This window comes from Rhinolophus sinicus, linkage group LG10, assembly GCF_036562045.2.
Source record: "Rhinolophus sinicus isolate RSC01 linkage group LG10, ASM3656204v1, whole genome shotgun sequence".
Lineage (NCBI taxonomy): Eukaryota > Metazoa > Chordata > Mammalia > Chiroptera > Rhinolophidae > Rhinolophus > Rhinolophus sinicus.
This window is the reverse complement of record NC_133759.1, coordinates 4,468,128-4,495,603: the sequence shown is the minus strand read 5'-3', so window position 1 is coordinate 4,495,603 and position 27,476 is coordinate 4,468,128. Positions and strand designations below refer to the sequence as shown.

At 53.1% G+C, this 27,476-nt stretch overlaps 1 protein-coding gene across 1 annotated transcript in view; it reads right to left on the bottom strand.

The window, feature by feature from the left end:
- ITPR1 (inositol 1,4,5-trisphosphate receptor type 1) overlaps window positions 1-27,476 on the bottom strand; it is a 293,300-nt gene that overhangs the window by 66,802 nt on the left and 199,022 nt on the right. Inside the window, exons 45-46 of the mRNA XM_074312232.1 lie at window positions 2,944-3,124; window positions 1,203-1,456 (exon numbers count right to left, since the gene is read on the bottom strand). Of these exons, the coding sequence (XP_074168333.1) occupies window positions 1,203-1,456; window positions 2,944-3,124 (435 nt within the window). The remainder of the gene's footprint in view (window positions 1-1,202; window positions 1,457-2,943; window positions 3,125-27,476) is intronic.

Below are 27,476 nucleotides of genomic sequence, written 5' to 3'. Positions count from 1 at the left end.
CACTGCTCTGCTTACTGTTCAACAACACAAGTTCTGACTCAGCTTCTCCAGGCATAGATTCTGCGCCACACTGAGCGTTCTGGCCAGTCCTCGTGTGAAAGGCCATCAAACCACCCAGGGGCTTAAGTCAGCAACGCAAACATTTAAAGGCTGTGCGTTCACCCTGCCACGTCTGGACCCGGATCATTCCCTTTTCATACCATCATTATTCAAATAAACTAAACTGCACTGCTGACTTGTTTATTTGAGGAGGAAATAGTCGCTCTCAAGAGGAGTGGTTCAGAGGCCTTTTCTTGTCCCTCCTCATCCTTTCTAGGCAGACTGGGCTTCCCCCCGAGTCAAGCACAGCAGGCACTGGCCAATGCCCGCGTCTCCTTCACAATCGGTGCCCTGTCAGCAGAAAGAGACAGAACTCTGAGTCCACCTGTGGCCTTTCCTAAGTAGCCTTTGCTGGAGGGTGGACACGGGCAAAGGAGTAGACGGTGGTGACAGCACATTCTCTACTGCCAGGCTGCCTGGTTTCAAGTCCAGTTTTGCACTCCCTGCTGTGTCCCCCAAACCTCAGTTCCTTCATCTATAAAATGAGGGTAACAACACAGGCAACACTTAGCATCCAGGAGAGTCTAGGTGCTCCTTGGCCACTGTCATTTGAACAACAACAACAAAATGAACGAAAGATTTCTGGAATAATCAGTTCAACAAATATTTTAAAGTACCTATTTGTGTAAAATTCTAGAAGGCCACTTTGTTCCTTCACCCAACAAATATTTAATTAAAACTTTCTAAGTACCAGATTTTGTAAGTCGAGTATATCACCCATCCACCATCCACCCACCCATCCACCCACCCACCTACCCACCATCCACTCACCGTCCACCCACCCACCACCCATCCCCCACCCACCAACCTACCCACCCACCCACCACCCACCCACCACCCATCCATCCAAGTTCTACCTGTGCACTTATATGCCAAACAGCGGCGCGTTGGCAGACGCAGACACACACACACACACACTCAAGTACATATGGAGAGGGCACCTACACTAGTGAGCAACACATATGGTCCCTGTCCCTGTGGAGATGGGGGGGGGGCACATTGCGAACCATCCCGGGTCCTCAACTCAAGGAACCTGGCCACTGTGGGAGCAGCTGAGACGCCGAGGGAGCCGTGGCGGCCTGAGGCTGACTGACGTCCCTCACCTGCAGGTCCCGGTTGTGGTTTTCGCACAGAAGCTGCAGGAAGCGCAGGATAGGCTGCATGATGGTGATGACCACACTCATCTCCAGGTCGTCCTTGCTCTTGTCGGCAGCGGCCTGCGAGCCCTCCCCAGACTGGTAGTGGTCGTCGGGGTCGGCCTCCCTCCTCAGGGTGCTGAAGGCTTTCCTGGTGGCAGCAGAGGCCTCCAGGAGCTGATCCCGGGTCTCTTCCGTTATCTGCGTCGAGGGCTCTTTGGCTGGAATGCAAACAGGAGACCATCAGTGCCGTGGAATGTTCCGAGAGCTATTCGCCACACCAAAGGCGACCTTCAGAAACATAAGCTCTTGTGTTTAGCAGGATCCTCACAGCTGTCCATCCGACGGATGGATGGATGGACAGCAGGACAGCTCCCAGAAGTCACCCTTTCTCTCAGTCCTGAGGCAGGACTCACACTGAGCCAGGCCCCGCCAGCCTGCTTGTGGCTCTGACAGCTCATCTGTGCTTTGGAGGAAAAGCCTTAGAATAGGCTCTGTCAACCCCACAAATTAATGGCTCTGGGACTCGGCTTCCTCATCTGTAAAATGGGAGCGCACTGGTGAATCCCACCCAGAGAAGGTTCCTGAGAGTGCCATCATAATGTGAACCATGACAGTAATGACTGTTCCTCGAGTGACAACTCATTGAGCCCTTCAGGAGGTGCCAAGGCAATGTGAGGAGGCAGTGGATGTATTAGCCCATCTAATCCTCAGGCAGTCCCATCAGGTAACCGGCATTATTAGGAGTGTTAGACCTGTAGCCAGACTGCTTGTGTCCAAATCCAGGCCCTAGTGCCCGCTAGCTGCATGTCTTTAACAAGGGCAAGTTAATTACTCGCTCTGTGCCTCAGTTTCCTCATCTGTAAAATGGAGACGGCAGTTTACAGGGTTAATTTACCTTCTAAGTGAAGCAGCACATGTAAGAGACTGAACAGTGCCTGGTTCCTAGGAAGTGCTTAGAAAACGTTAGCCATTCTTTTTCTTTTTTCTCCCCATTCTAGACCAATGGTTAGCAACTAGAGGTGATTTTATCCTCAACCCCTTCCAGGGGACAATTAGCAATATCTGGAAACATTTTTGGTTGGGGTCGGGGGTGGGCTCCTGGCATCTTAAATATCCTTCAATGCATAGTTCAGCCTCTACAGCCATGAATTCTCCAGACGTCAGATGCGCTGTGGCCGAGACACCCAACCTAGCCTTAAAAAAACGAGTGGTTCACTAAGCTGCTCAAGGTCATTTGACTTGACACTGGTGGGTCTACCCACTCTCAAGTATTACTTCTCTTCCACTGAGATGATGCATAAAAAACTTCATACACTTTCACATATTTTAGAAAATAAGGGAGAATTAGCTGACAAACGATGGACACCCAGTTCTAAAGTGCGTATCTTCCTCAACTTTCTCTAACATTTAATGGAAAATCACAGCAGAGAATTATTAATAGATTTCCTACCAATAAAACCTGGAGTTTGACCAAGGAGAATGTATACTAATTTGTTAAACAAGAAGAACCTCCAAAGCAGCAGGAATTCAGCTCAGGTTACGCAGGAAGAATTGTATCATAAATAAGACTGGTTTTCTTCTTCTGAAAGCCCCAGTCAGAATACAGTTTGCAGCCCAGAAGCAATGAAAGGACGAGAGGAAAGCCAGCGACTCCTCTAGGCCCACACACCAGACGATGGAAGAGCTGCTTGCCAGGGGTACTTACCTTTTTTCCGTGATGGGGCATCCCTGTCTGTCTCATCGTCTTTCTTTTTATTTCCCAAGTCACTGGTATTCACTGTCACCGTCGCCTTGATTTCTTGCTGGGCCACCTTCATTCTGTCATAGAAGACCTTGAAGAATTTCTCCGACTTCTTATCTTCTGTCAACCGGCAGAAAAAGGAGTGCTGCCAAGGGAAACCCACAGCGTGTCAACACTGTGACAGACCAGTGACTGAATCCCACTCACGACACCAAAACCTCAGGGAGCTCAGAGCCAGCCACAAAACTTCACAAACGGTCTGAGTTTGGACTGAAGTCAAACACCACTGTATGCACTACTGTTCTTTGGATTCTCTGGCCTGAGGTTTTCTCCAGAGCCTTTAGAGCAAACTGCCACAGGCTGTCTTTGCTGGAGCAGTCATCTAGGCCTGGGAGGCATGCTGCGGGGTGTGGGCAGATTTCAGCCGGCTAGGAGCAGCCCCCTGCACACACCCAAAACAACTCCATTAACGATGGAAACAATGTATTTTTGGTGATTATCTCAGGGCCGGTCATTTGTTTAATGACTTCTGTGAACCCCATCCACGTGCTGCCTGTCTCTGTAGGGCTCCCTGCCAGGTTAGGATGACACGGCCACAAGTGAGACTAAAACGTGTGAGTAAAAAGTGCCCCAGAAGCTACAAAGACGATTATATTATAGAAGCTCAGAGCTGGCAAGCTGGGCACTGAGGCAAAATCTTCATGGAGAAGGTGATTTTCAAATCAGGAATTGAAGGACAGGTAAGGATGTTTAGGTAAAGAAGCTCCAAATGGACAGGTAGCTTGGATGCCTCTTGGATACACATTTGTTTTTGGACCCACTGCAAACAATACTATAATGTTGATATAAAAATACAACGTGGTGTCTCAACTTCACTTACGAGTGTTCGCTTTTCACCCGTTTGCAAACACCACACTGTTGTGAACTATTTACATAAAAATACAATACAGTGATTTCCAGAGGGATAAAATAAGCTCCAAACAATACATTTGCTTCTCCCAGTTGGATCACTGCCAATTTCATAGTCCTTCCCCCATCAAGAAAGATGGCACTTTCCTACACAAGGTGGCCCTCGGCCGCCAATCCCAGAAAAAACGAAAATCAGAGCAGCCTCTCGAAGCCCCCAAATTCCTCCCTCTCACCTCCACATACACCAAATGCCTCATTCAGCAGCACCCCCACCCCGAAAAGACACCATGTTTCCTTCTGCCATGCAACTTCAGTCACTTTGACCCTTCTTTTCGCCATGGGCCCATATGCCACCTTGACAGACGCCTGTCCCTTTGACCACAAAGCACTTTCCTGTGCCCTCTCTTCTCCCTCCTGCTGTTCTTCTTTACCTCTGGCTGTTTCCAATCACAACACAGGATCGCCTGCTACAAACCACACTGCCTACCATCCAGCTGCTTCCCCTGGCGGATGTCACCAACAGGGCCGGGGTAAGGACGCCTCTTAGGAAGTCAGGGCAGGGAAAGGGACTGAGGGCCCCGGGCTCCTTGTAGGTTTATGCAGTGGCCAGTTTGTTTATTTTGCATTATCTACAGCAGTGCTCAGTCAGTCAAGGATTTGAAGCAGCTTTATAAACAGAATGCGGTCAATAAAATAAGTGGACAACAGGGTCCAGGGACATGAGTGAGGACAGTGAAGGAGACCCAGACACAGTGGTGGCTGGAAGGAGGGAGTGACATCTCGGGCCAGCCTCGGGCTTGGCTACGACGTTCCTGGCTGCCAAGCTGAAACGAGAGGCATACTCCACTGTGCCTCTTACTATCAGAAGCAGAAACTCCAGCAGGGAACAAGGGACAGAAAAGGCTTCTTAACGGAGGGTGAGCAGGGCAGGCTTTCGCGTCCGACCACCTGGGTTCTCATCCCGGCTCTCACCACTGGCTGTGTGACCCCGGGCAGTTACTCAGCGTCTCTGAAGCCATGTGGAAGGGCTGCCATGAGGCACACAAAGTGCCCAGCACTGTGCTACTTTTGTTTTTCTACCGCCGTCACGTGAGTATCATGTGAAGACCCCACAGTGAAGGCGTCCCCATGAGCAGCTAGGGTCGGGTAGCCAAGTGGTCAGAACTCTGTCTCCAGAGTCACAAGGACCTGGCTTTCAGCTCCATTGCTCACTAGCTCGTGTCACCTTCGAAAGTGACAGTGCCTCTGAAACCCCAATTTCCTCCTCTGCAAAATGGGAGGATCCTGGGTGGTTCTGAAGCGCCAATGGGACGGTCCCAGCAGCATGCTCAGTGGCTGATGCTTCCTGACCCAGCGGCCGGGCACCCAGGGTAAATCCTTCCTCAGGGGCGTAACCTCACAAAGCCTGGTCAAGTGCTACTTGGCATCACACCTTTGGAGGGTCGGGGCCCCTAAAAGCTCCACTCCCGTGATGCCCACCCTGAGGCCCACCCCACCTCGACGAATATACTCTTGCCAGCACGCCTGGGTGGGAACAGGCAAGGAGGTGACACAGTAGAGGGGACAGGCTCCCCGACCAGGAACCTACTGAAGATGGTAGGAAAGGAAAGTCTAGCCTCAGGAAGGGGAGCAGGGGTGCCTTGGACAAGGGAAGATGTGGAAAGGACAGCAGTGTGGGGGACTGAGAGACCCCCCATGGAGGCAGCATGGCCACGGGGAGAAACGGGGGTGGGGGGGCTGAGGAGCAGGGCCCACAGGGGCTCCTGGAGGCCGGCACTGGCCCCTGTGCTGCCCAGCGTGGTAGGGACTGGGCGAGACCTGGTCACTCAACCGCTTTCTGTCATCAAGTGCGCAGAGGGCTCGGGAGGGGGAGGGGCGCCCCCCTCAGGACTGTCTCCCAGAACAGGGTGATGCCACCCCCAGCCCTCAGGCTTGCGTGTGCACCCCCTCCCCTAAACCAAGAGCCACAGTCAGAGACTGTTTTACTTTTTACTCCGAGGTTTTCGCTCCATCCACCTGACAGGTTTGAGGTGACCCTTCCAAATAAACCTGGCCTAAGGGACCCTAGTTGGAGAGAGAAACAAAACCAGTGATCGCCTCTGGGGGGTATGAGTGGGCGGTGACTGGAACGGGAACCAGAGAGCTCGCTCCCTGGAGCAAGGACGTCTCCATTAGGGTGCTGGTCACACAGGTGCGTAGGCAGAACCATGATGCCCCGTCTCCCATGTCCTGCTCCCTGGAACCTGGAAATATGTTACCTGGTGAAGGGGAATTAAAGTCGCAGATGGATCTGTGATCTCTAATCAGCAGACCTTAACGTAGGAGCTGATCCTGGATTGTTCCGAGGGACCAAGGAAACCACAAGGGTCCTTACAAGTGGAGACGGGGGCCGGGGAGGAGGTGGAGTGACAGGACTCTACTCACCACTGCTGCATTTGAAGGTGGGGGAAGGGCCCCCAGCCCAGGGCTGCTGGGCGGCCTCCAGACCAGAAATCAAGGGCATGGACTCCCCTGGGGCCTCGGGAGCAACGCAGCCCCACCCATGTCTTCACTGTAGCCCAGTTCAGACTCAGGTTGAACTTGCCAGGTAGAGAGGGTGGTTGTTTTAAGCCACGGAGTTTGGGGTAATTTGTTAGAGCAGCCATAGAAAAATGGATACAACAGGAATAAACATTTGTCAAATCAGATCAAACTGTGCCTGCCACTGTCTGTAAATTATATAACACTCAAAAGGGACAGAGGCAAAGATTCCGCTTTGTTTTCAGAAAGCCAGAGGGCCTGGACAAGGGGCCACCTCCCCTTGCAGAGGGAACTGGGGCTGCCGCCTGCACGACCGACCTTTCTGCACCCTCCACGTGTCTCCAAATCACATTTGCTTCCCAGGCCCCATTCACATAAGCTGTCTCATCAGCGTCTCAGGAGATTGCCAAGACAGATAGCATCATGCATAAATCCAGCACATACAGATGACAGAGCTGGGTGAGGCGAGCCCAGGTGCCTCGTGGCAGAGCCACGACCAGCCCTCCCACCCCTTCCCGGGCTCCTTCTACCATCCCACCTTCCCAAGAGACACACGGAAGACCCGCCCCAGTGGCAGCCAGGGAATTCGAAGGAAAGACAGGCTGGTTTGGGGGCAGACACAGAGTGCCAGTCCCAACACGTGTGTGCTTGGCATGCCTGCAAGGAAGGAAGTCGGGGGTCGGGGCAGGGGAGGAAGTGCCGCTGGCAGTGGCCATCTCCGTGGCCGTTCTGGAGGTCAGCGGTGGGAAGGACCAAGGCACGGCGGTTGTAAGCCAAACTTAAAAACAAAGCAAAACAAAAAGAGTAAGAATACAGATCGCAGAATGCCAGAGCCAGAAGCACTCGACTCCATCAGTTTCCAAATGTTTTCCCAGCAGGAAAACCCCTCTCTCCTCCTTCCTCCCCAAACACCATCGTCGATAAAGACACCGTCTATAGGAGAAATACAGACAGAACCGCTCCGTTTGAAACGGGGTGGGGAGAACCCTCCCTCTCGCCCCGGGACACCCCCCCACCCCGGACCCTCCTTCCCCGGCCTCTATGTTCCACACAACTTCATTGGGAAACTAGTTCAGTCCAGCCCTCCACACTGTACAGAGGGGAAACTGAGGCCCATGAGGGGAAAGGCCACGAGGACCCTCCTCCCTGACTGCCCAAACCAGTCCCCTTGACCACACTGGGTTGTGGTTGGAACAACAGCCTCAGTTTCCATTCTTGCCCTCGGATCCCTGTCACGTGGACACCGTTTGCCCTCCTCTGGCTGCTTGGGCCGGACAAGGGCTAAAGGAACTGAGGTCTCAGATTAAAATAATGAAACCACCCTTTCAGATCTGCCTTGAACATCATCCAACGTTGCGTAAGGAGCCGGCAGCCACCCACTATGTCCAGTCAATGCCTTGGAAAGAAACAGAGTATGGTTTATGAGAAGTCTGCCCAGCTTCTGAAAGAAGAGGCGTCTGCACTTAGGGACCAGCAGTGGCAGCCACTTTACAGACAACAGGCGGGCAGTGTGCAGAAGGGGGTGGGTGGGCCCTCCTATCTCAGGGGAAGAGGTCTGAGTCCCAGTTACACTGTGCAGGCAAGGGGTCCGGGACACCCAGGTCCTCCCCTGCACTGCACACACACCAGGGAAGGTAAGCAGATGAGCCCCGTATCCAAAAGCCATCTTCCCACAGTTCAGAGACGCGGGAGGCGGGGAAGATGGGCTCTGTACCCGGGACGCAGAGCCAGCCAGCCTGCACCTGCAGCGACAAGAGGCCATCCTGACCCGAGGAGCCCTCTGTGGGCGTCTCGGCTGAAGGAGGGGGCGATGGCAGGAAGCTGAGGTGGACGTGATCCAGGACGGAGCCTGGCGGGAGTGTGGGTGGCCTGGGAGGAGCGGTCCAAGCACAGCCGAGACAGTGTCGAGAACTTTCCACCCCTGGAAGCCTACGCACTGGGCCTTGAGAGCATCCAGAGAACGAGCTTTTCTGCTTCACTGCCTTGGATGACGTGACCCTGAACAACACAGCCCGTGACATTCAGTCTGGACGCTCACTGACTGCTGCAAAATGAATTGAGTTCTCAGGCAAAGTCCAGGAATGTGAAAAATGTGAGTGCTGCACGGTGAGCCAGCACTTGAGCTCCAGGGGCTGGTGGAGATTCTTCCCGGGAGCCTGACTTTTCTGTCGTCACTCTTGGCCTCGGGCACACAGGGACCTCAGCCTGGGCCTTGGGGCTCTGCAGGTGACAGGGTGACGGCAGTGGCTCCCAAGGTGTGGGGTCTACTTTCTGGGCTCTCTTCCTATACCTGTGGTTAACTGTGTGCCACTTCCTGGGGACCCTCGCCCTGTAAATTAGACGACAGTGAAGGGTCGACTGCCTACATGCTTTATACACAGGATCTCATCTAATCCTATGACCAGTCTGGGAGGTAGGTGCTCTCAGTAGTCCCATTCTACAGGTGAGGAAACTGAGGCCCCTAGAGGGGAAATACCTTGCCAGGTCATTCTGCTAGGAAGTGGCGGTGGTGCCACAGGACTCCAGCCCCACCTGTCCGACGCCTCAGCCCATGCTCTCAACCATTGCTTTGTCACACACCTGTCACCTGAACAAGAGTTTGTCAAACTCTCACAGCCCCGTTTGGCTTCTTCTAATCCTCCCTCCACAGTAACGGGTGGCTGTGGTGCGTACACATGTGAATGCCTCAACCTCCCCACGATGCCTGCTAGATGCACTTGTTAATACGGGCTCCCAAACAAGCCCTTTCTGCTCACTGCAGACTTGCCAGGGCTGGGGTTATATATTGTCGACAAAGCCGCTGCCACACAGGGACCGTTGTGACTCTTCAGTCCTTTTCTCAGAAATCAGTGACAACAATCAAAAGCCAGAGGTCACAAACCATGAACTCTAAGCGGTCAAATGCACACGATTAGGCACGGCCGCCGAGACAACTGCAAGTCTGGGAACCTCACTTTTCGCCCTGGCGGCTCACTAGCCAGCCACCTGACCTCGGGCAAGGCAGGTCGCTGTACTTGTGCCCTGGGCTCCTTGCCTGACAAACGAGACTCCTACCCACCTGCCTCGTCTGCACCACATGGGAGCTGGGGGCCATCGAGGTTGCAGCTCGGAAACGCTGTGCGACAATCCCTGCAATTACACGGGACCCCTTTCTGACGCAGGGTGGTGGTGTTCCCGCTCAACACCCCTTTCAAAGGACAGGCATAGGACTGACACAGGCAGCCCAACTCATTGCTGGGTGTTACACGATGACCAACGACTGGTGTCCAAAAGCAGCCCACGATGAACAATTCCAGCTGATACCAGTAGGTCGAGATGGCCTCTGAATTCACAGCAAAAATACACTGGAGAGCAATGCCCAATAACCATCACAATAAGGGAAGTTAAAAAAGAAATCCAGCTGGAATTTTCTAGTTACAGAAGCCATTCAGGTTGCTTCAGACACAGAGATAAATAATTGTGCCTCTACTTCTCAGCGATGAATAGAGCCAGAGGCAGAATGTGGGTGCGGGTCACACCCTCCGGGACAGTCCCAAATCTTGCAACATGAACTGTTTTTCCAGTATTTTTAACAACTCTTGACTTCAGGAAAAGTACGATGTATGCAACGGGCCTAATAACTAACAAAAACACATTGGATAATTTATACTCCCTTGGTATAAAGTATCACTCACTCTAAGAAAGACATTTTTGGTTTGATGGGTTTGAATCAGTAAACATCTGGAGTTCTCAGCCTACCAACTTCTCTGAGGACGATTCCAGCTTTAACAAGTTCAGAAATAATAGAACCTTCACAGCAGAAAAGAAGCAAGTCTGGGTGGGAGAGGCGTCCCCATTTCAACCTCCTTTTCCTCAGAGAAAGTCCTCCCTGCAGAGCCATCTCCCGAGGACGTGGGCACTAACCCTGCTTTGCCCCGTCTGCCACTCTGCATGCCAGGGCTGGGCGGAGAGACTCTCTGGCTCATCGCTGACCCCTAGTGCCTGAGAGAAGGGTGGAGGACGGGAGACCGTCACTCAAATTAATCTGGCCACTGGGCTCCAGGGGTGGTCTCAGTCAAAGCACTGCATCTTTACCATGCGGTTCCAGGTGAATTAACTCCATTTTCTGCAAGCAGCAAAATCCAACCTGTCATATGAGAACCACTCCTCCCGAGACGGGAAGCTTAACACGCTTCCCCTTCTGTCTCCCAGTGCCCACGAATGAGCATGGGCGCGGAAAGTCCGCCCGAGCGCCTGAGGTGGGAAGCATCTGATCCACCCCGCGCGATCACAAAACTACAAGTTTCTCACGTTCCTCCACAACATCTCAACCAACAAAATCTACTTCCTAAAACACAATTCCTTCAAAGGTGTCATCTTACAAAGTCCCTGTATGTGAGGGTGAACTGCCGGCCGTCACACGCCCAGCAATACGTAACAGTAAGATCAAACAGATTTCGGGGAGGCAGGTCAGGTGTCACCCCAGAGAACCCTGGGCCTCTGACCTAGGGGCAAGACGTCAAGGAGACTCCAAATGTTCTCCGGGTTCGATTCTCACATGTGCTTACAGATGCCAAAGGCCTGTGTCTTGTGAGGGTCCCTGGCAGCGGTCTGTCTTTTGCAGCTAAAGGCAGGACAACTACCTCCAGAGAAGAACAAAGCTGAGTGGTGGGGGGTGGAACAGGTGCACCCGACATCTGCCTGAGTGCGGGGGCCAGGGTGGGGCCGTCCCTGGGAATCGGGTTTTGGTTGCTCCTGAGCATGAGGTTTATAGGAAAGGCAGGCAGGACACAGCACACGGGCTGTGGTGGGTGCAGGAAGGACTCTGCTGAAGAGCTCGGGGAGCTTCTGGACTCGCAGCCCGTGAGCATCAGCTCAACCTGAGACGGGAAAGGCACTTTCACATACGCGTGTACGGCTACAGGAGACACGGGAGCCACTGAGGGCCGATTCAATGGAATGTTATCTCCCGGTGGTTTGGGCGACACTCTCAGGTCCCATGTCACCTCACCCACAGACGTGCCACGGCATCCGTGACAGGGAGGCCTTGGAGACCTCTGTAAGCATAGACCTGTATCATGAGACCTGAGGGGGATGCAGAAGGTGCCAGGGGAATGACCCTCAGCACTGGACGGCCCAGGGGGCGGAGCCCTCAACACGGGGGGTGGGTCCCCTGCCAGGGCCTGGCTGTGCCTTCCCGCTTCACCAGGGCCTTTCAGAAAGAGGGCTGACACAGGAAGTGAAAGGCTAAGAACTCTGATCATTGGTCTTATTTCTACTCTTTGTACCTGAGGGCCTGTTAACCAACACTGACGTTTCCTGCCCTAAAAGCGCCAAGGTTCCCAGGGCATCCAACTTGAGCGTCGTGTCAATGTCAAGACTGCTCCTTTGCACACCCACTTTCTGTGTTTGTGCAGAGTGACAGGGGCTCAGGGACAGGACTCTCCGTCCTCCATCCTTAGCAAGGTGGGAACAGGTGGACGGGGTGACGGCACAACTGGGCGGGTTTGGCTATGAGCAGGTCACTGATGAACCTGCAGACTCAGTTTCCTCACCTGGCATGGGGACGGAGGACGACACATGCCGCTCGAGCGGCCTCAGGATGGAGGTGACACAGGCACAGAGCCTGCCACTTTCCCTTCCCTATTCTCAACAAACTGAACTGTGACAAATCCACTCGACCATAAAATGCAAAGAAATGTAAGTATCTCTGGCCTGCCGGGGGCAAGGACACTGGCTGACAAACAGCAAAACGTGAACCAAAGCAAGTGCCTTCCTGATGTAAGCCAGTCACCCTCAGTCCTCTGCTCCGTCCAACCAGCATTCAGGTCGCAGCCCACGTGGACCCAAAGGATGCGATGCCGGAGTTCCATTTCTCCCAACCCTGCAGGCCCATTTCCCCGGGTCCTGGCCCGTCAGGTGGCTTCCATCTGGCTGCAGAGAACATCCTGGGGACCTGACAGGAAGACGTGCAGATGGCCAAGTGGATGGACGGCGGGATGGAATTACACAGCACCCATCTGTGTAAGTGTTGTTCAGTATATTATGGCCTTGGCATCCGCCACGGGACCCAAGCAGGTTGCAGCCCGAGCCAAGCTGCTGCCCTTTAGAAGCACTGACTCGGGGTTGGCAGGGCCCGTGGAGATCAGCTAATCCAGCCTCCCACCTGGTGACAAGCGTCTTACCTGGGTCCAGCAGTCATCTCACACCCTCAACCCCAGCCCGTTGCTGCGCTCTGACCACAGGCCTCCTCCAGCCCCTGGTGCCCACGTAGCCCTTCCACCCGGACACGCTCCACAGGGCTGGTCCTCTTCTCTGCTGGGTCTCAGCTTAAACAGCACCTCCCTAGAGAAGCCTCCCCGACCTCCCTAAGTGGGTTCCTGACATTCCGCGCCCCTCCTCACGCTCCCCTCAATGTACTTCTTTAACTGTGAACTGATTCAGGACCCATCTCCCCCAGCGGACTGTAGGCTCCTAGACGGCTGGGCCCATATGGCTCACACCCTTGACTGTATCACGGCCAATGCCTCTGGTGCCTGGCACCCAGCAGGTGCTCAAAAACTATTTGCTATCTGGATGCATGCACAATAGTCCTGAAGGAATTCCAAAGAACTCCAATCGAGTGGAGCTTTGCTTCTATGGCAGCTGAAGTTTCACTCAATAACCAAAGGTCCCTGTCTGTGAAAGCCAGGCCTGCCAAACGGGGAAGTGCAGCTGCCAATCAGCAGCGAAGGTGGCAGGCGTGGCCTTCTCAGCTCCCAGAGGCTTACAGGTTTGTGCACCTGTGATGGGCGCAGGCCTGCTGGGGATCCTTCATCCGTCCAGTTACCTGCTGCTGACCCTCTGGCCTCGCTGACATTTGCATTATTAACTGTGCAGCAGGGAGGACAAGCGTCCCAGACCAGGCTCTCTCTGCTGCCCTGGTGACAAGCTCTGGCCGACAGTCTGTGGACCTGTGTTGCAAGGAGGCTAATAAAACGCAATCCTCAAACACTGTGGTGACTGCAGCTGAAACACCTCCTCCAACAGCAACATAATCTGTTTTCAAGTCCTGAATTCAAAGGGAAACAAGTGGCTTGAAGACGTCAGATGGTTTATAGGACTATCCCCTTCGGCGTCTGGGACATCTTGATGAAAAGTGTAAAACCCAGACCTAGGAAACGGGTAGAAACATCAAGAGAGCCTCTGACACTTTCAAAACGGAACTCAGAGGACCTCAGGAAATGTAAGTGGGCACAGGCTTGTGTGTGAAGAGGAGGGTCACGGCAGAAGTGCCAAAGCCAGCTGCCACTCAACCAGAGGTTCTCAGCGGCTGGGGCTCCCGGCTTGGGTACGAGGTGCCTTTCATGCCCCACAGCCAGACTCAGGCTGCTGAAGTTTCTAATGAGAACACAGTCCCACCCGTGAAGCTAAGTCACTGGAAGAGTTCCGAAGGGAAAGCCCCTCCCGCTACTCAGAGGGAAAAAAAATGACCTTCTTGGCCTGGAATCTGGGGGCATTTTATGCAGATGCCCTAACAGAAGTTAACAAGGGGAAGTCAGCTCCTTTGATTATTCCAACAGGCTACTGCTATGTAGAATTGCACAACTCTTGGGGTGGGTTTGGGGACTTTTTTTTTTTTTTTAAAGCCTGTCCTCACGGGAACCACGTTTACTTTTCTAAGACCATTTCATGAGAACCTCCCTACTCACACCTTTTAAATGCCTCTGCTTGGGTGGGAATGTGGTTGACACCACCAGACCAGCTTGCAGGGCTCTGCGGCCACCAGCGCAACAGCCAGGGTACAGGTGGACCGTCCCAGGGCTGCCACCCACCGCCTGCTTCTGAGAAAGGGGTTCGCTGCCCAGCTGAGAACTGGATGGGGCAGCCACTTCGGTTTTTTTAAACCCAAGCTGAGTAATGTCAACCTACGGCCTTCAGGTGACAGAAGTTGCACAAGCTCCAGGACTTCTGACTGGGGGACAAACACATTCTCGTTTGCATGTGTGTCTAGTTCCTCATGTGCAAGATGAGGCAGCAGCCATCACCTGCCCGGGCGTGAGCACCATGGAGGAAGCGTGAGGACACAGACAGTGCTTCCCTCTGGGACACGGCCACTGTGTGCCCCCCTGGCAGTGGGTCCACTCGGTTTGGGGTGAGCCAATGGTGGAGAGTCAGCTTCTACCGGGTGAGAGTAAAGACCGCTAGGACTGCTGGTGGGGAAACAAAACAAAACACAAAAGAACCATGGGAAAAGGGGAGGGTGGGGAAAAATCCACCTTCGCCCAAACTCTTTGAATGTCCTGATGCCACACAATGGGATGCTTTTAGCGGGGAAGGAAAAATGTCCTGTTTCCGGTGACAGGTCCAAGAACCTTGAGTAGGTGTGAGAAACAAGGATGCTTATAGATTAAAAAAAAAAAAGACAGAAAGAAGGTGGAAAGGAAGGAGTCAAGGAAGGGGGAGTGAGCTCTGCGAGCGGCTCCATGGCGACGGGTACGTCCACCTCCCGGCCGCCCACCCACAGCCAGATCCTGCTGACGCACTTGAGAACAAGCTGCTTTCTACCAGCTCAGGAAGGGGAGCAAACCCAGAGAGCTCATTAAATCCCTTCTCAGCGGCTCTCGGCTCTCGTCTGCCTGCAGATAGTGAGCAAGGAGGCTATAAATAGAAGTTATATAACATCTCTTTGTTGATTCCTGTGCTTACCAAAAAAATGCGGCATGACCTTGTTTTTATCTTCGGCGGACTGGCAGAGGGCTTTAATCTGGTTGGGGATCTTCTTAAAGTTTAAACGGCAGAATATCGATTTCCAAGTGAAGGGTACTCGGGGCATTCCTCCTCAGGTAGAAAAAAGTTCATTCTCCCGCTGGAAAACAGCATCTTAAGGAATCTTGTGGCTTCCCCTTAGACATTTTGGGATGAGGCCAGGATTAACACGAATCCCCAAGAACAAGAACCATTAGATTGGCTTCTTGGGTTTTCTAGAGGTCGTAGGACTTAACAGAGATACACTGAAAGCCAACACCTGGGTTCTAAATACCTCTAGCATAAACAGTTGTCTTTTTCTTTCTTTCTTTTTTTTTCTTTTTCTTTTTTTGAGCAGGACTTTATTGGGGAACAGTGTGTACTTCCAGGACTTTTTCCCAAGTCAAGTTGTTGTCCTTTCAATCTTAGTTGTGGAGGGCGCAGCTCAGCTCCAGGTCCAGTTGCCGTTGCTACTGTCCACCATCCCTTGCGGGAATCAAACCAGCAACCTTGTGGTTGAGAGGACGCGCTCCAACCAACTGAGCCATCTGGGAGCTCAGCGGCAGCTCAGCTCAAGGTGCCGTGTTCAATTTTAGTTGCAGGGGGCGGAGCCCACTGTCCCTTGCAGGATCTGAGGAGTTGAACCGGCAACCTTGTGGTTGAGAGCCCACTGGCCCATGTGGGAATCGAACCAGCAGCCTTCGGAGTTAGGAGCATAGAGCTCTAACCGCCTGAGCCACCGGGCCGGCCTTGTCTTTTTCTTTCTTAACAAGCCAAGACAGTAAGAGTCTGTGGGTTGCAAAAGCCTCCTCCTCAGAGATGCCGACGAGACCTAAGCGAGTAGCAGAGGGAGACACACACACGCGGGTGCCCTGACACCCAGCCCACCCTTGGCAGACCCCGTGCCAGCCCAGGCTTCTGAGCAGAACCTGGCTTTGGTGTCTTCACTTGAAGGTCGCTTCAAACGAGCGTGTGCTCATGGGGTTTGCCGCTGAGCCCCACTGCGCTGCCATCTTGTCTAACCTGTTGATGCCACAAAACTCTTTGAGAAACTGTTACCATGGGAACTTTCCCTCTCTGGCATCTTTCAAGAAATGTTACAGGTGCTGGAGAATTCCATGCCATTGGTCTCAGTAAGCATTTTTTTTTTTTTTTGCATCTCAGAACATGTGGCTTCAACTGAGAGGACTTTTAAAGCTATGATGCAAATGTTTCCAATGCAAACATCTTCTGGGAACAGGGGTTAATCCCACAGGACACTGGGGGGTGTGTGTGCTGTGTGGCCTGAGAGTACCTGCAGGCCCCAGTCCGCGTTCCAATTTTATCCACAGTGGTTTGAATAATCATAGCACCTGAACCAGACCCTCCGGGGTCTGAAACAGCTCAGAGGGTGACTCCAGCAAGAGACATTGTGACTGTCATCTCCACTGTGGGACTTCCTTTCTCATCAGAACGAGTGGGTGGTCAACAACTCAATAATGCATAAATCCAGGCGGGACAAGTGTCCGTGTTTGCTGCTGAACCCCCGTCCCTGGTCAGTCACTGAAGTGCACTGGCCATCTGTCAACGAAGACTCAGGAGCCTGTCCCCCCACCCCCCCTTCTAAATTCCTGCGAGGAAAACCGGCTCTACCTTCTACAGTCTGAAGAGTGCAGATCCCACAGGAGCCAATACATGGCCCGAAGCAGCAGTGTTGCCAGGTAACGAGTGTGGAAATATACTCAGAAAACTGTCTGTGACAATATACAACCTCCGGTCTGCAGCTGATAACCGAGGGAGTGTTAAAACACCGTGTTCTCTTAACACCCAGGCTTTGGGTGTGAAAGTAAAATTAAACAGGATACTTCCTCTTGTAAATACAAGGCAGGCATACAGAGCACACATGCACCCACTAATTGGAGATAGTAGAGGGGTTTGCAACAGCCATCTGCAACGCACCCTCGCTTTTACTACCCCCCCACCCGCCCCCAACACAAATTCCAGAAAACTCAGAGAAACATAACAGAGCAGGAGCCTTTCTTATTCAGGGACAAGTTCACCTCTGACCAGAGAGAGCTCCTCGTAGGAAGGCCATTGGCGGAAGTGAAAGAAAAACTCATCCATTATATAAACAATGGGCTTCCACTGTGTAGTTCGTACGTCTACTTGTAAAATGCCCTGGCTCATTAAGCAGGTCCAGTAACCAGCGCTTCGTACCCCCACCCAGCAACAAGACAGACACTGCCCGCCAGCACACCCAGTGCCACAGTGGAGATGGCCCTGACCAGCCCCGACACTGCCCACGCAGAAAGGCTGTCCAGTGTGGCAGAAAGCTGGGAGATTCTGGAGGGAGACAGACCCGGGTTCACATCTGAGCTCTGCTAACTGGGTGACTGTGGCTAAGACCCTGGCTCTTCTGAGACTCAGTTTCCTCATCTGCAATCGGGCTAGCCCATCTAGCTGAGATAAAAGACATCACCACGTCGTGCCTGCCCTAGAAAGGGCATGTTATCAAGGCAACAAGTCCCCTCTTTTTCCTTCTCCAAACATGACTATTCTTCAACCCAAGACTCAGATGTGGGGAGAATCAAGTGCACTGCGCCCCAAGACGGACGCATGTTCCTGTAGATGCAAGCACGAGACAAAACCGTTGGTCATGTGACTGAACATGAGCACCTAATTCAGGGAGCTGCCATCCGTCCCCAGAGAGGAAGTTGTCCCAGGGAGTTTCCTTCTCACTCATTTCCGCAGACCTGGCGGCCTGGAGGTCACTGGAAGTCAAACAGCATGCATGGCATGTATCATTATTATTCGGCAAATGAGACGCCCAGCCTCTAAGGAGAAGTCTTCCATGGCTTCCTCCTCTGTCACTCACAGGCCGATCCTACAACCAAAGCAAAGACCAGCCACACAAGCGGTGGTGGGACGTGCCCAGAAGGCCGAGCACCCTCCATGAGGTGCCCGCCAACAGAAAGAACCACCAAAAACAAAGCCAAGAATTCTCATTTGCCCAACAAACAGAAGCAAGGTCCTGCAGGGGTAGGCGGCCCATTGCCTCAGTCCCCGGGGAGGGGCTATGGGCCATGTCTGTGCCAGAGAAACTGGTGGAGCTTCACATCCAGGAAGGCAGCTCTGTAGAGAGGCTGGAACTCAGGCTGTAGCAGGAAACAAACCCGGACACAACGACTGCTAGTTCTGCGATCCTGAGAAGTAACCTGACGTCTCGAACCCCCTATTTCCCTCTGACCAGTATCTGCCCACACCATAGGGTCACCAGGAAGAGTTAAGAGAGAACAAGCAGAGGGAGCACCGAGCCCAGCGCCTGGCACACGGGCACGCAGGCTCTGGTACTCATTATCACTGCTGTCCCTGGGTACCAGCAAGGAGAACGGACGATGGAAAAGACCCATTGGGCATCCAGGACGTTTCTCCAAATCGACAGTACGTACTTCCCCTGGGTTTACATAAACTTCCCACACGTAAAGAAGGTGTCCCTTTTAAATGGCAACAAGCATTGATAACACATTTTCACATTTCACACTGTCTGTTTATGTTCAGAAAAGCATGAGAGTCTAAAGGAACAGGGTGGCCACAGAGGGTCGGGACTTCGGTTTAGCGGGTGGACACTTACTGAGCACCCACCAGGTCGAGGTGCTGGGGAGGGAGCGATGCCTGACCCTGGGAGGAAGTACTGGTCGGGAGAAGAAGACGTGCCACCAAAAAGTCCCCCTGGGACACTGCTGTGTGTTATGCTCCGTGTCGAGTGGGGGGCTTTCCACGTATCATCTTATTTAGTTCCCAGAATAACCGTCCAGAGCAGGACTCTCTACATGGCCCCACACATGCCGGGTGAGTTCCCTTCATCTAACACATGTAGCGACTTCTCTAGGAACTCGGGGAGAACTCAGACTTGGTCTCGACCCTTGCGATCTGACAGTGACCCTCCATTTAAAGTGTGGTGAGTGCTACAGAGACAGAGACCACCACCTCTGCCCCAGGGACCAAGAGCAAGCTTCCAGAGCAGGGGGCATTTCAAACAGCGCCTGGGCAGCATGCTGGGCAAAGGGAGAGGGCACATGCCACACGGAGCAGCGACATCTGAGCATGCGGCTGTCAAAACGAGTGGGTGCAGCTGTGGACGATGAGTGTGGGGTGTGCGTGCGGAAGCTCAGGCGGGGCCAGGTCACGCAGGGCACCAGGGTGGCATGGATTCGGTCCTCTGTAGAAGTTTGTTAGGACAGGGACTAGCGTGAGGTGGTCAGGCTCCCTGTGAGGGGACCCCGCTGATGGTGGTGTGGAAGGGAAATGCCCGGAGGCGGGGCTGTGGAGCGGGAGAGGCTGTCAGCTATCCAGGTGGAAGGCACCCAGTCTCGGAACCCTGACGACCCCACATTGGCAGGTGGTGCCAATCCCAGCTCCTCCACACCCGGCGGGGCCACTTTGGGCGTGTCATGTAACCTCCAGGTGCCAGCCGTCTGGCTCACTATAAACCCTAACTGAATGTAGACTACATGAGCACTGGAGGGGAGAGTGGGCACAGAATGAGTTCCTAATGAAAAGCAAGAGAGGGAGGAGACCGATGATTTCAGTTTCTAGCTTGGGAACCTGGAAGAGTGGCAGTGGTAAATCCACTGATCAAGATATGGAATAAAGAGGGCAGGTGTGGTGGGGGCGGGGAGCTGACAGGTGTGCCTGGGGTCACACTAACTGAGCGTTAACACAGGTGGGGAGTCACGGGGATTTGCACAAAAGTCTGGAACCCGCAGAGAGGTGGCGCCATGAGCTCTGCCTCTGGGAGCTGTTGCCATAAATGGTAGTTGGATGTGACAGGAGTGGATGAGATTCCCCCAGGGAGTTTGGAGGAAAAGATGACAAACAGGCCGGAGACCAGGCTTCAATATTTCAGATATTTTAGGCTTAAGTGTAAACGCTGCCCGGAAGACCTGGGTTTGCCACTAGGAAAACCTCCGCAGGGGGCCATGAGGAAATGACTCACTCAAAACGTGCCCGGGCAGGAGGGGCCAAGACGCCTGACAGATGAAAACTCTGCAATCTCAGGGGTCCGGACGCTCGGGCCACACGCACAAATCTGTGTTGAAAGGTGGTAACAGGAGCGATGGGATACCCAGGAGAGGCACTGAAGGAAAGGGGAGACGGCCTCCCACACGGAAAGAAAAGGCAGAGCCCTCTCTTCCCCTGAATTCCCCTTTATTAGCTGAGCAAGTGACCCAAGTACCTTGGGACTCAGGAACTTAGTCACCCGGTGAACATTTACCTAGAACCTGTCACTGCCACGCCAGGGGGTGAACAGCGCAGAAAGGTGGCAAGTCATGCTTCCCTTCCTCCAGCAGGTTCGTATCTGAACTTCAAAGATTCAACGAACTCAGGGGCTGGCAAAGGTTTTCTGCAAAGGGTCAAATGGTAAATATTTTAGGCTTTGTGGTCTATTCAGTCTCAGCTACAGCTACTCAACTGCCCTTGTAGCATGAGAGCAGCCATGACGGTGCCAAAGGAGTAAGTGTGGCTGTGTCCCAATAAAACTTTATTTACAGAAGCAGTCAGCCGGCTGGACTGGAAATGCCAGCCACAGTGTGCCAAGCCCTGGACTGCCATGTCCCACGCGGCAGAGAAGACTGTTGTCAGCCGGAAGGTCCATACCCAGAGTCATTATGGGAAGCTGGGGAGACAGACCTGCTAGACCAGAAGGAAGAGAAAGAGGGAAAAGCACGCCTTGTGGATGTAACAGGATACAGTGAGATGACGGCTCAACTTACTGCTCTTTTCAAGTCTTCTCTGACCTCTTTTTCTGCTGTTTAGTCAAACTTTGGAGACATCTCCTTTCAGAAACGAATTCCTGTGTGTGGGTTTTACAGGAAGGAAGGAAGATGTGTCCCAACCATGCAGTCCTCTATAAGAAGACGGAAGGACAGACACACATAACTGTCTACTTTTGCCTAGACTGGGCTTGGCTGCTCAGGAAAGAACAAAAATAATGCAGGCTCTCCAACTCCTCTCCAAGCACAAGCAGGGTACGCCCACCCGTCCCCTCAGGCCACCTCAGCAGGACTGTGCATCTTGTAACCCCAGTGACAAGGGGCCTCGTGAACGTGGACAACCCCTGCACCGATTTCTTGCCCTGAAGTGCCAAACTGAGCCAACTGTCCCTTGGAGGGTGGCAGTAAGGACCTGAGTGGAGCGGTGGCACATGTCATTGTCCCTTTCAGGAGAAGTCATTCAGGCCTCCTATTCCCAAGAAAGGTAACCATGTTTGAATTTTGAGTTTCCACCTTAAATTACGGATTTAGACCAGTAATCCTAAAAAGACCCTTGTCCAATGACACGCCACTTTCCTGGGAATGAAAAGGAAAGATAAGGTGCATCGGTCCTAGGAATTATTTGGACCAAAAGGGAAGGAAAGACAAAGGCCCGGGTCAGGGAGCCTTCAGGACTTAAAGCCACAGAGTGACCGGCTGACGGCCCTCATTTGGCTCCGCCCACCACCCCTTCAGCACCAAAGCCAGGTCGTCTCCCAGCCTGTGGGCCTCGGGCATCTCTTCACACAGACATGGGTGGGGTCTCTGTGAAGACAAAACAGACCCCCGGGCCCACTACATGAAAGCAAAAGACCAGAAGTCTGATTTCTGACAGAAAACAAATTTAATAAAATGAAACCCTCTTTTAAATAATAAAAGTTTTCTTCATAAAAATCACCACCACATTTGAAGCTCTTTCTGTGACCCTGCGGCCACATGAGGCACTTTCCGTGAGCCACGCTCTCTGACCATCCCAGGAGCCCTGGCAGGTGGGCACCTCCACTCAGGAGCCAGGCTGGGAGTTCAAGGACCGTGCCCCGAGGGGCGTGGCAGGGCTGCACAGGGCGCCCTCACGCCACAATCTCAGCTTCCGCAGTCTGCCGCAGTCCGTCTGCTGGCCTGTGCCCTCCAGTTCATGTTACTGTTTAACGCACTTGACAACTGCAGAAGGGAGGGCCTTGGCTTTTCTAACCCTCGTTTTACAGATGAGAACACTGAGTTTCGAAGTGTCCCGAGGAAGTCCAAGGTCATCCAGCTGGCAGGGGGCAGAGCTGGCATTCCAACCAGGTGTTTCCACTCTGGAGGCCACGCTCCTTCCCAGGCCCCAGGCCGCCCTTCCAGGGGTCTCCCCAGAAATGCGTGACCCTGCTCCCCCGAGTCACCGACTCTCAAAGGGTGGCCCACAGGCAGAGTCTACACCCCTCCTTGAACCCAGGGGGGCGGCTTCGCTGTTCAGAGCCCTCCGGCCTCCCCTGAAGGGCACAGTCTCCAGGGAGCCTGCTGGGGCCAGGCCATCTGCCTCCCTCTATTTTCATGCCCACGGCTCCCACAGCTCCCACGCTGGAGAAAGCGCCTTCTGACTCCACTGCTGGCTGAATACACTCCCACACGGACAAAACCTGAGGTCAGAAATCACGGCTTGGAAGTGACTCACTCCTGACTGCCCTGCCAGAAATGACACCCTTTTACATAACTGCGTAACTTGCTCACACACCAACCTTTTCCACCTCCTCAGGGTGACTGCCCTGTCAAATGAAGGCTGCTCTTCCTCACAAGCTGGCCCTGGAAAAACCAAAGCGCTCTTTCCACCCTCACCCGCTGCTACTGGGGTCAGAGGCAGCCCAGACGGCATGCTCCTCCCACCCTCACCCTGGCGGTGACCTCTGGAAGGGGTGGGAGAGTTCCTATCTAATGTTGGCCCTTCGGCTGCCTCTGCAAGCCAGTTTCCTGACAGAGTACTTGCAACTCCAGCTGTGTACGTGCAGAAATGAAAGCTTTTGGGGTGTGTCTGTAGGCTAGACTTGGCATAGGAATATCCGTGGGCAGCCATTCGACATGCAAAATTCACTGTGCTTCTGCAACGGGAAGCAGTCCCCCCAATTTTTTTTGTATCTAGGCTGCTTAATTCACTGCGGGGTTCTCTCATGCAGTCACCCCAGCACCTATATCCCCAAACATCTGTATTTGTTAAAAACAAAACAAAAAACAAAAAGCTCCAAACACTCGTATGCTCCAGATGTACGTGACTCCTCCTCTTCCCCAGGTGAGCACAGCTCTGTTCTCCCGAAAGGAAGAGGAAGCGAGGGACCTTCCCCCGGGTGCCGGTGGGAACATCGCAGGAGGAAGGAACACAGAAATTGGCAAGGACTCGTAGGACGGATATGCAGTGCCGTGAGGCTTACTGAGCTCTGCGTGTGCCAAGAATTAATTCATAAGCAAATGCTTATTTTATAGTTTCCCACTTGCCACAAAACATCAAGCAGAAAGGAAAGATTTCTTCTGGGGGCTGGCAGGAAGTGGGTGGCACCAGAGTGGGGAGAAAGACAGCAGGAGTCACTCTTACAGAGAAGTCTGATCCCATGGCTCAATGGTGTCACCCATTCCTGGGAAACCCCGGGGCAGTGGGACCATCTCCCTGTTCCCAGAAGCACAGGGTCACCGTCAAGTCTGAACTGCTCTGATGTCGGAGGAATTTTAGAGGCAATATCCATCCTAAGATGTTACTGTCGTCAGAGAAGCCAGGGCAGAGACCGAAGACGCTGGAAGACTTGGGGCCACCGTCCCAGGAGTCCATTGTGCCAGGCCAGGAAGTAGTCTGCATTTGGCTTTCAGGCACTTCAGGGCTTTAGGTGATGATGGGACAGATTCCAAGGTTTCTGAATATGGGAGCAAACACTATGGGAAGGTACCTGGCAAGACTGTACGTCTTATTTCCGGATTCCCACACTGAACCCTCTAAGCTCTGGGCACGAAAGTTCAGCATTTCTGAAGGACAATGGTTTCCGGTGACCTCATCCTTGAGGACAGGGCTGAATTTTCACCAACCATCCAAAGGGGAAGGACATGAATTGACACTTCCGCAAAGATGGGGTTGAACTTCCAGGGAAAACCAAGCTCCTTCACTGCAGAGACAATGGTGTCTCCCTTTTTTGCAGCTGTAGCACCCAACTTGGGGGCTTGACTGACCCATGGTAGGTGCACAATCAATTATAACGGTGATATGGGGGAGCCAGTCCCCAGAGGTGGCCCTCACAATTCCCTCTCACAACAAAAGGTAGAGCTTTTCTCCCCTCCCTCTGAAGCCAGGCTGGCCTCATGATTGGCTTTGACCAACAGAATGTGGCAGAAGTGTCGTGCTAGGAATTCCAAGCCCAGGACTTAAAAGGATCGGTAGAGTCTACTTCCTGCTTCTTGAAACACTACTTCTTAGATTCCAGCCACCATGCTTGAAGAAGCCCAAAGCACAGGGACAGGCCACATGGGGGAGAACCAAGGTGCCAGCCCCAGCTCAGCTGTCAGCTAAGGGCCAGCTCCTCGAGCCAGAGCCATACAAGTGGCCACCGTGGCCATTCCAGCCCAACCCATCCCGATGACGGGAGTCCCAGCCAAGATCAGTGGAGCAGAAGAACCGCACAGCTGAGCCCACACCACAGAAACATGACAGGTATCAGAAGAGCCATTCCGTTAAGCCGTAAGTCCTGAGATGGTTAGTTCCTCAGTGATAAGACAACTAAAATGGAGCGAGGGAGGAGGGGTCAAGAGGCACAGGAGTTTTCTCCTGGGCTGTGCGTTGCTCTGAAGCCCTCAGTACGTCATCACCCTCACTGAGCTCTGCTTCCTTGTCGCTGTGACAGGGACAACCTGTGCCCTGCATACCTCACAGCACAACGGGGACACTCAGATGACAGAGCCTGAGCCAAAGGGCTTTGTACACAGTCGTCCAAGATACTTGTCTTCTCTACTGAGCTCGGCAGCCGGGAACCCACTTACCCCTCTGTCTTTGGTGATGACAGGAGTTGCTGTGTAAGAAGGGGAAAGCCATCTTCCTTTACAGGGTACCAGCCGCGTTCCTCAGATCTTTACCATCATTCTGAAGAAAGAAGCCATGACAGGCAACAGGCAAGGAGAAGTTTGGGGAGCCAAATTGCCTCGGGTCAAATCTTGACTTTGCTCCTTATTGGTTGTGTGATTTGGGGTAAGTTCCTGAACTAGAGGGAGTTTTAGTTCCCACATCCATAGAAAGGGTTGATCACGGCACAGACCTCAGAGGGAGGTTGTGGGGATTCAGGGAAACGACGCCTGAAAAACACTTAAGCATCGTTCCTGGCCCAGGAAGCACTTTGTAAATGTTGGTTGTTATCATCATTATGGTTTTTACTTCAATTTTTAAATGATCACCCAGTAAAACTGACTTTTTTGGTGACAGTTCTACAAATTTTCACATATGTACAGATTTGTGTGGCCACCACTAAAAAGAGGAGACACGACAGTGTGGCCACCCCGAAACTCCTTTGTGCTACTCCTTTAGCGTCCAATTCTCCCCTCACCCCTACCTGACAAATGCTGACCTCCCTCTCTGCAGTCTTTTCCTTTCGAGCAAGTCATGAAAATAGAGCCATACAGTGTGTCACCTTTTGAGACTGGCTTCTTTCACTCCGCATCCTGCCTCTGAGATGTGCCCAGACTACGGCGTTTATCAGGAGGCCTCCCTTTTGACTGCTGAGGAGTATTCTGCTGTGTGGATGGACCGTCATTTGTTCAATCACCAGGTTTTAAAAAATGATTTTCACAGAGCAGGGAAGACTTCAGAAATGGAACCCGCCAGCCATCGCTACTGGGTTCTAAGAATTCCTGGGAAAACATCTAATAATTGCTACTAAGTCCTGACTCAAAGTTGCAAGGACCCAGGAGTCCACACGTAGGTCTCACACTCACTAGACACAGGAACAGAAACCCAGGGCTAACTTCCTTCATCCCACACAAAATGGGGCTGGAAGGCAGGTCTCATTCCCCCATCATTCTCTGTGAGAAACAAGTGCCAAACCCCAGGGGGCGGGGTGGGGGGGGCCTTGTGCCAGGGAATCCCGCCTGACCACAGAGCAATTTCCCTTCCTAAGACTGTAGCACGTCCTCACTCTGAACAGGAAGTGATAACAGGCGGTGAGTTCCAGCTGGAACCCACCCCACCTTTAATGGATTACAGCATGTCGGCAATCATTAATGGCCACAAGTGCAGTTTTAGCCCAACTCTAACTACTTTGAACCGGCTTCTCTCAAGCAAGATGAAACTTTGAATCACTCCCCCTGGGGCGTCAGGTTCTGTGTCCTTAACTGGCCTCCGAGGACCCAAGTTCCACATCATTTTCTCCAGAAAGAGAAGTTCAGGGCCAAGGGGGTGTCATGCATCAACTGGAGGCCAGCATACATTCTCCTGGAACCACAGGTCTCTAACGAGGTGCTAGGTTAGGGTTAGATTCTCCCCTCCAATCCTGGAGATCACAGAAGGGGCGGAGGGGAGAGGGAGGCTAGGAGGGAGAGAGAGAGGGAGGGAGGCACCGAGGGAAGGAGGGAGGGAGGGAGGGAGCGTGCACGCCCTCAGTGCTGTGTCCTCTGTCCTGGCCCGGCACACAGGCCACCACACCCAGACCCACCCGCTCGCGAGCACACTGCCTCCCTCGGGAGAAAGCAGCTCGCCTCCCGCCTCCCGACAGCCAGAACCACTGGAGCTCAACCATGGCATTTCATCTGGAGCCTGAGCCTATGAGTCAGAAATGTGTGAAAACATGAAACTAATATTCATAATTACTTTACAAGATAAAGAACTTGAAGGAAAAACAGATTCTGTGTGCCTTGCCATCGCCATCAGGGTACACTGTGAAAAACACGGCAGCTCGCCAGCCCGCCTCAGCCTCAGCGCTCAGCCCGCTGCACGATTCATTCCTCCTTAATTAACGGTGTCTTCAGACGCCCAGTCATCCAGACTCTTTCCAGCCCTGACAGCCAACTGGGACCTGCAACCTCAGCTCCCGCAGCCAATCAGGTGCCACCCCCAACATTCACTAGCTACCAAGGACCGAGGCACCGGCCTGGAGCAGGGGGTGTTGCAGTCTCCACTCATGAGATCCTGTGCCCCATACCCCACTGGGTTCAGCATCTCTTTCTCTTCCCAGTTTTTTTCACTGAGGTATAGCTTAGGTGCAGTAAAGCACACCTATCTTAACTGCATGGCTCACTGAGTTTGAAACACACACACACACACACAGGCAACCACCACCTAGACCATCCACTGTGCCCCAAAAGGCTCCCCTGTGTCCCTCCTCGCAAGCATCCTCTCCCAGCGACGACCCACTCGATCGCACATTCATTCTGAGTTCAGGCTTTCAGCAGCTTGGCCCTGAATGACTGCTAATTAGTTTCCTCATTATCGGATTGCCTCCTTCTGGGCACTGCTTTCCTCAGTTTATCTGCCCAACATGCCAGATTTAGAGTCCTAAGTGACAGCTCCAAGGTTACTTGGAGGGCTGGCCTGCTGTTGTGCAAAGCCCGGCCCCTTCCACCCTCCCCCACGAG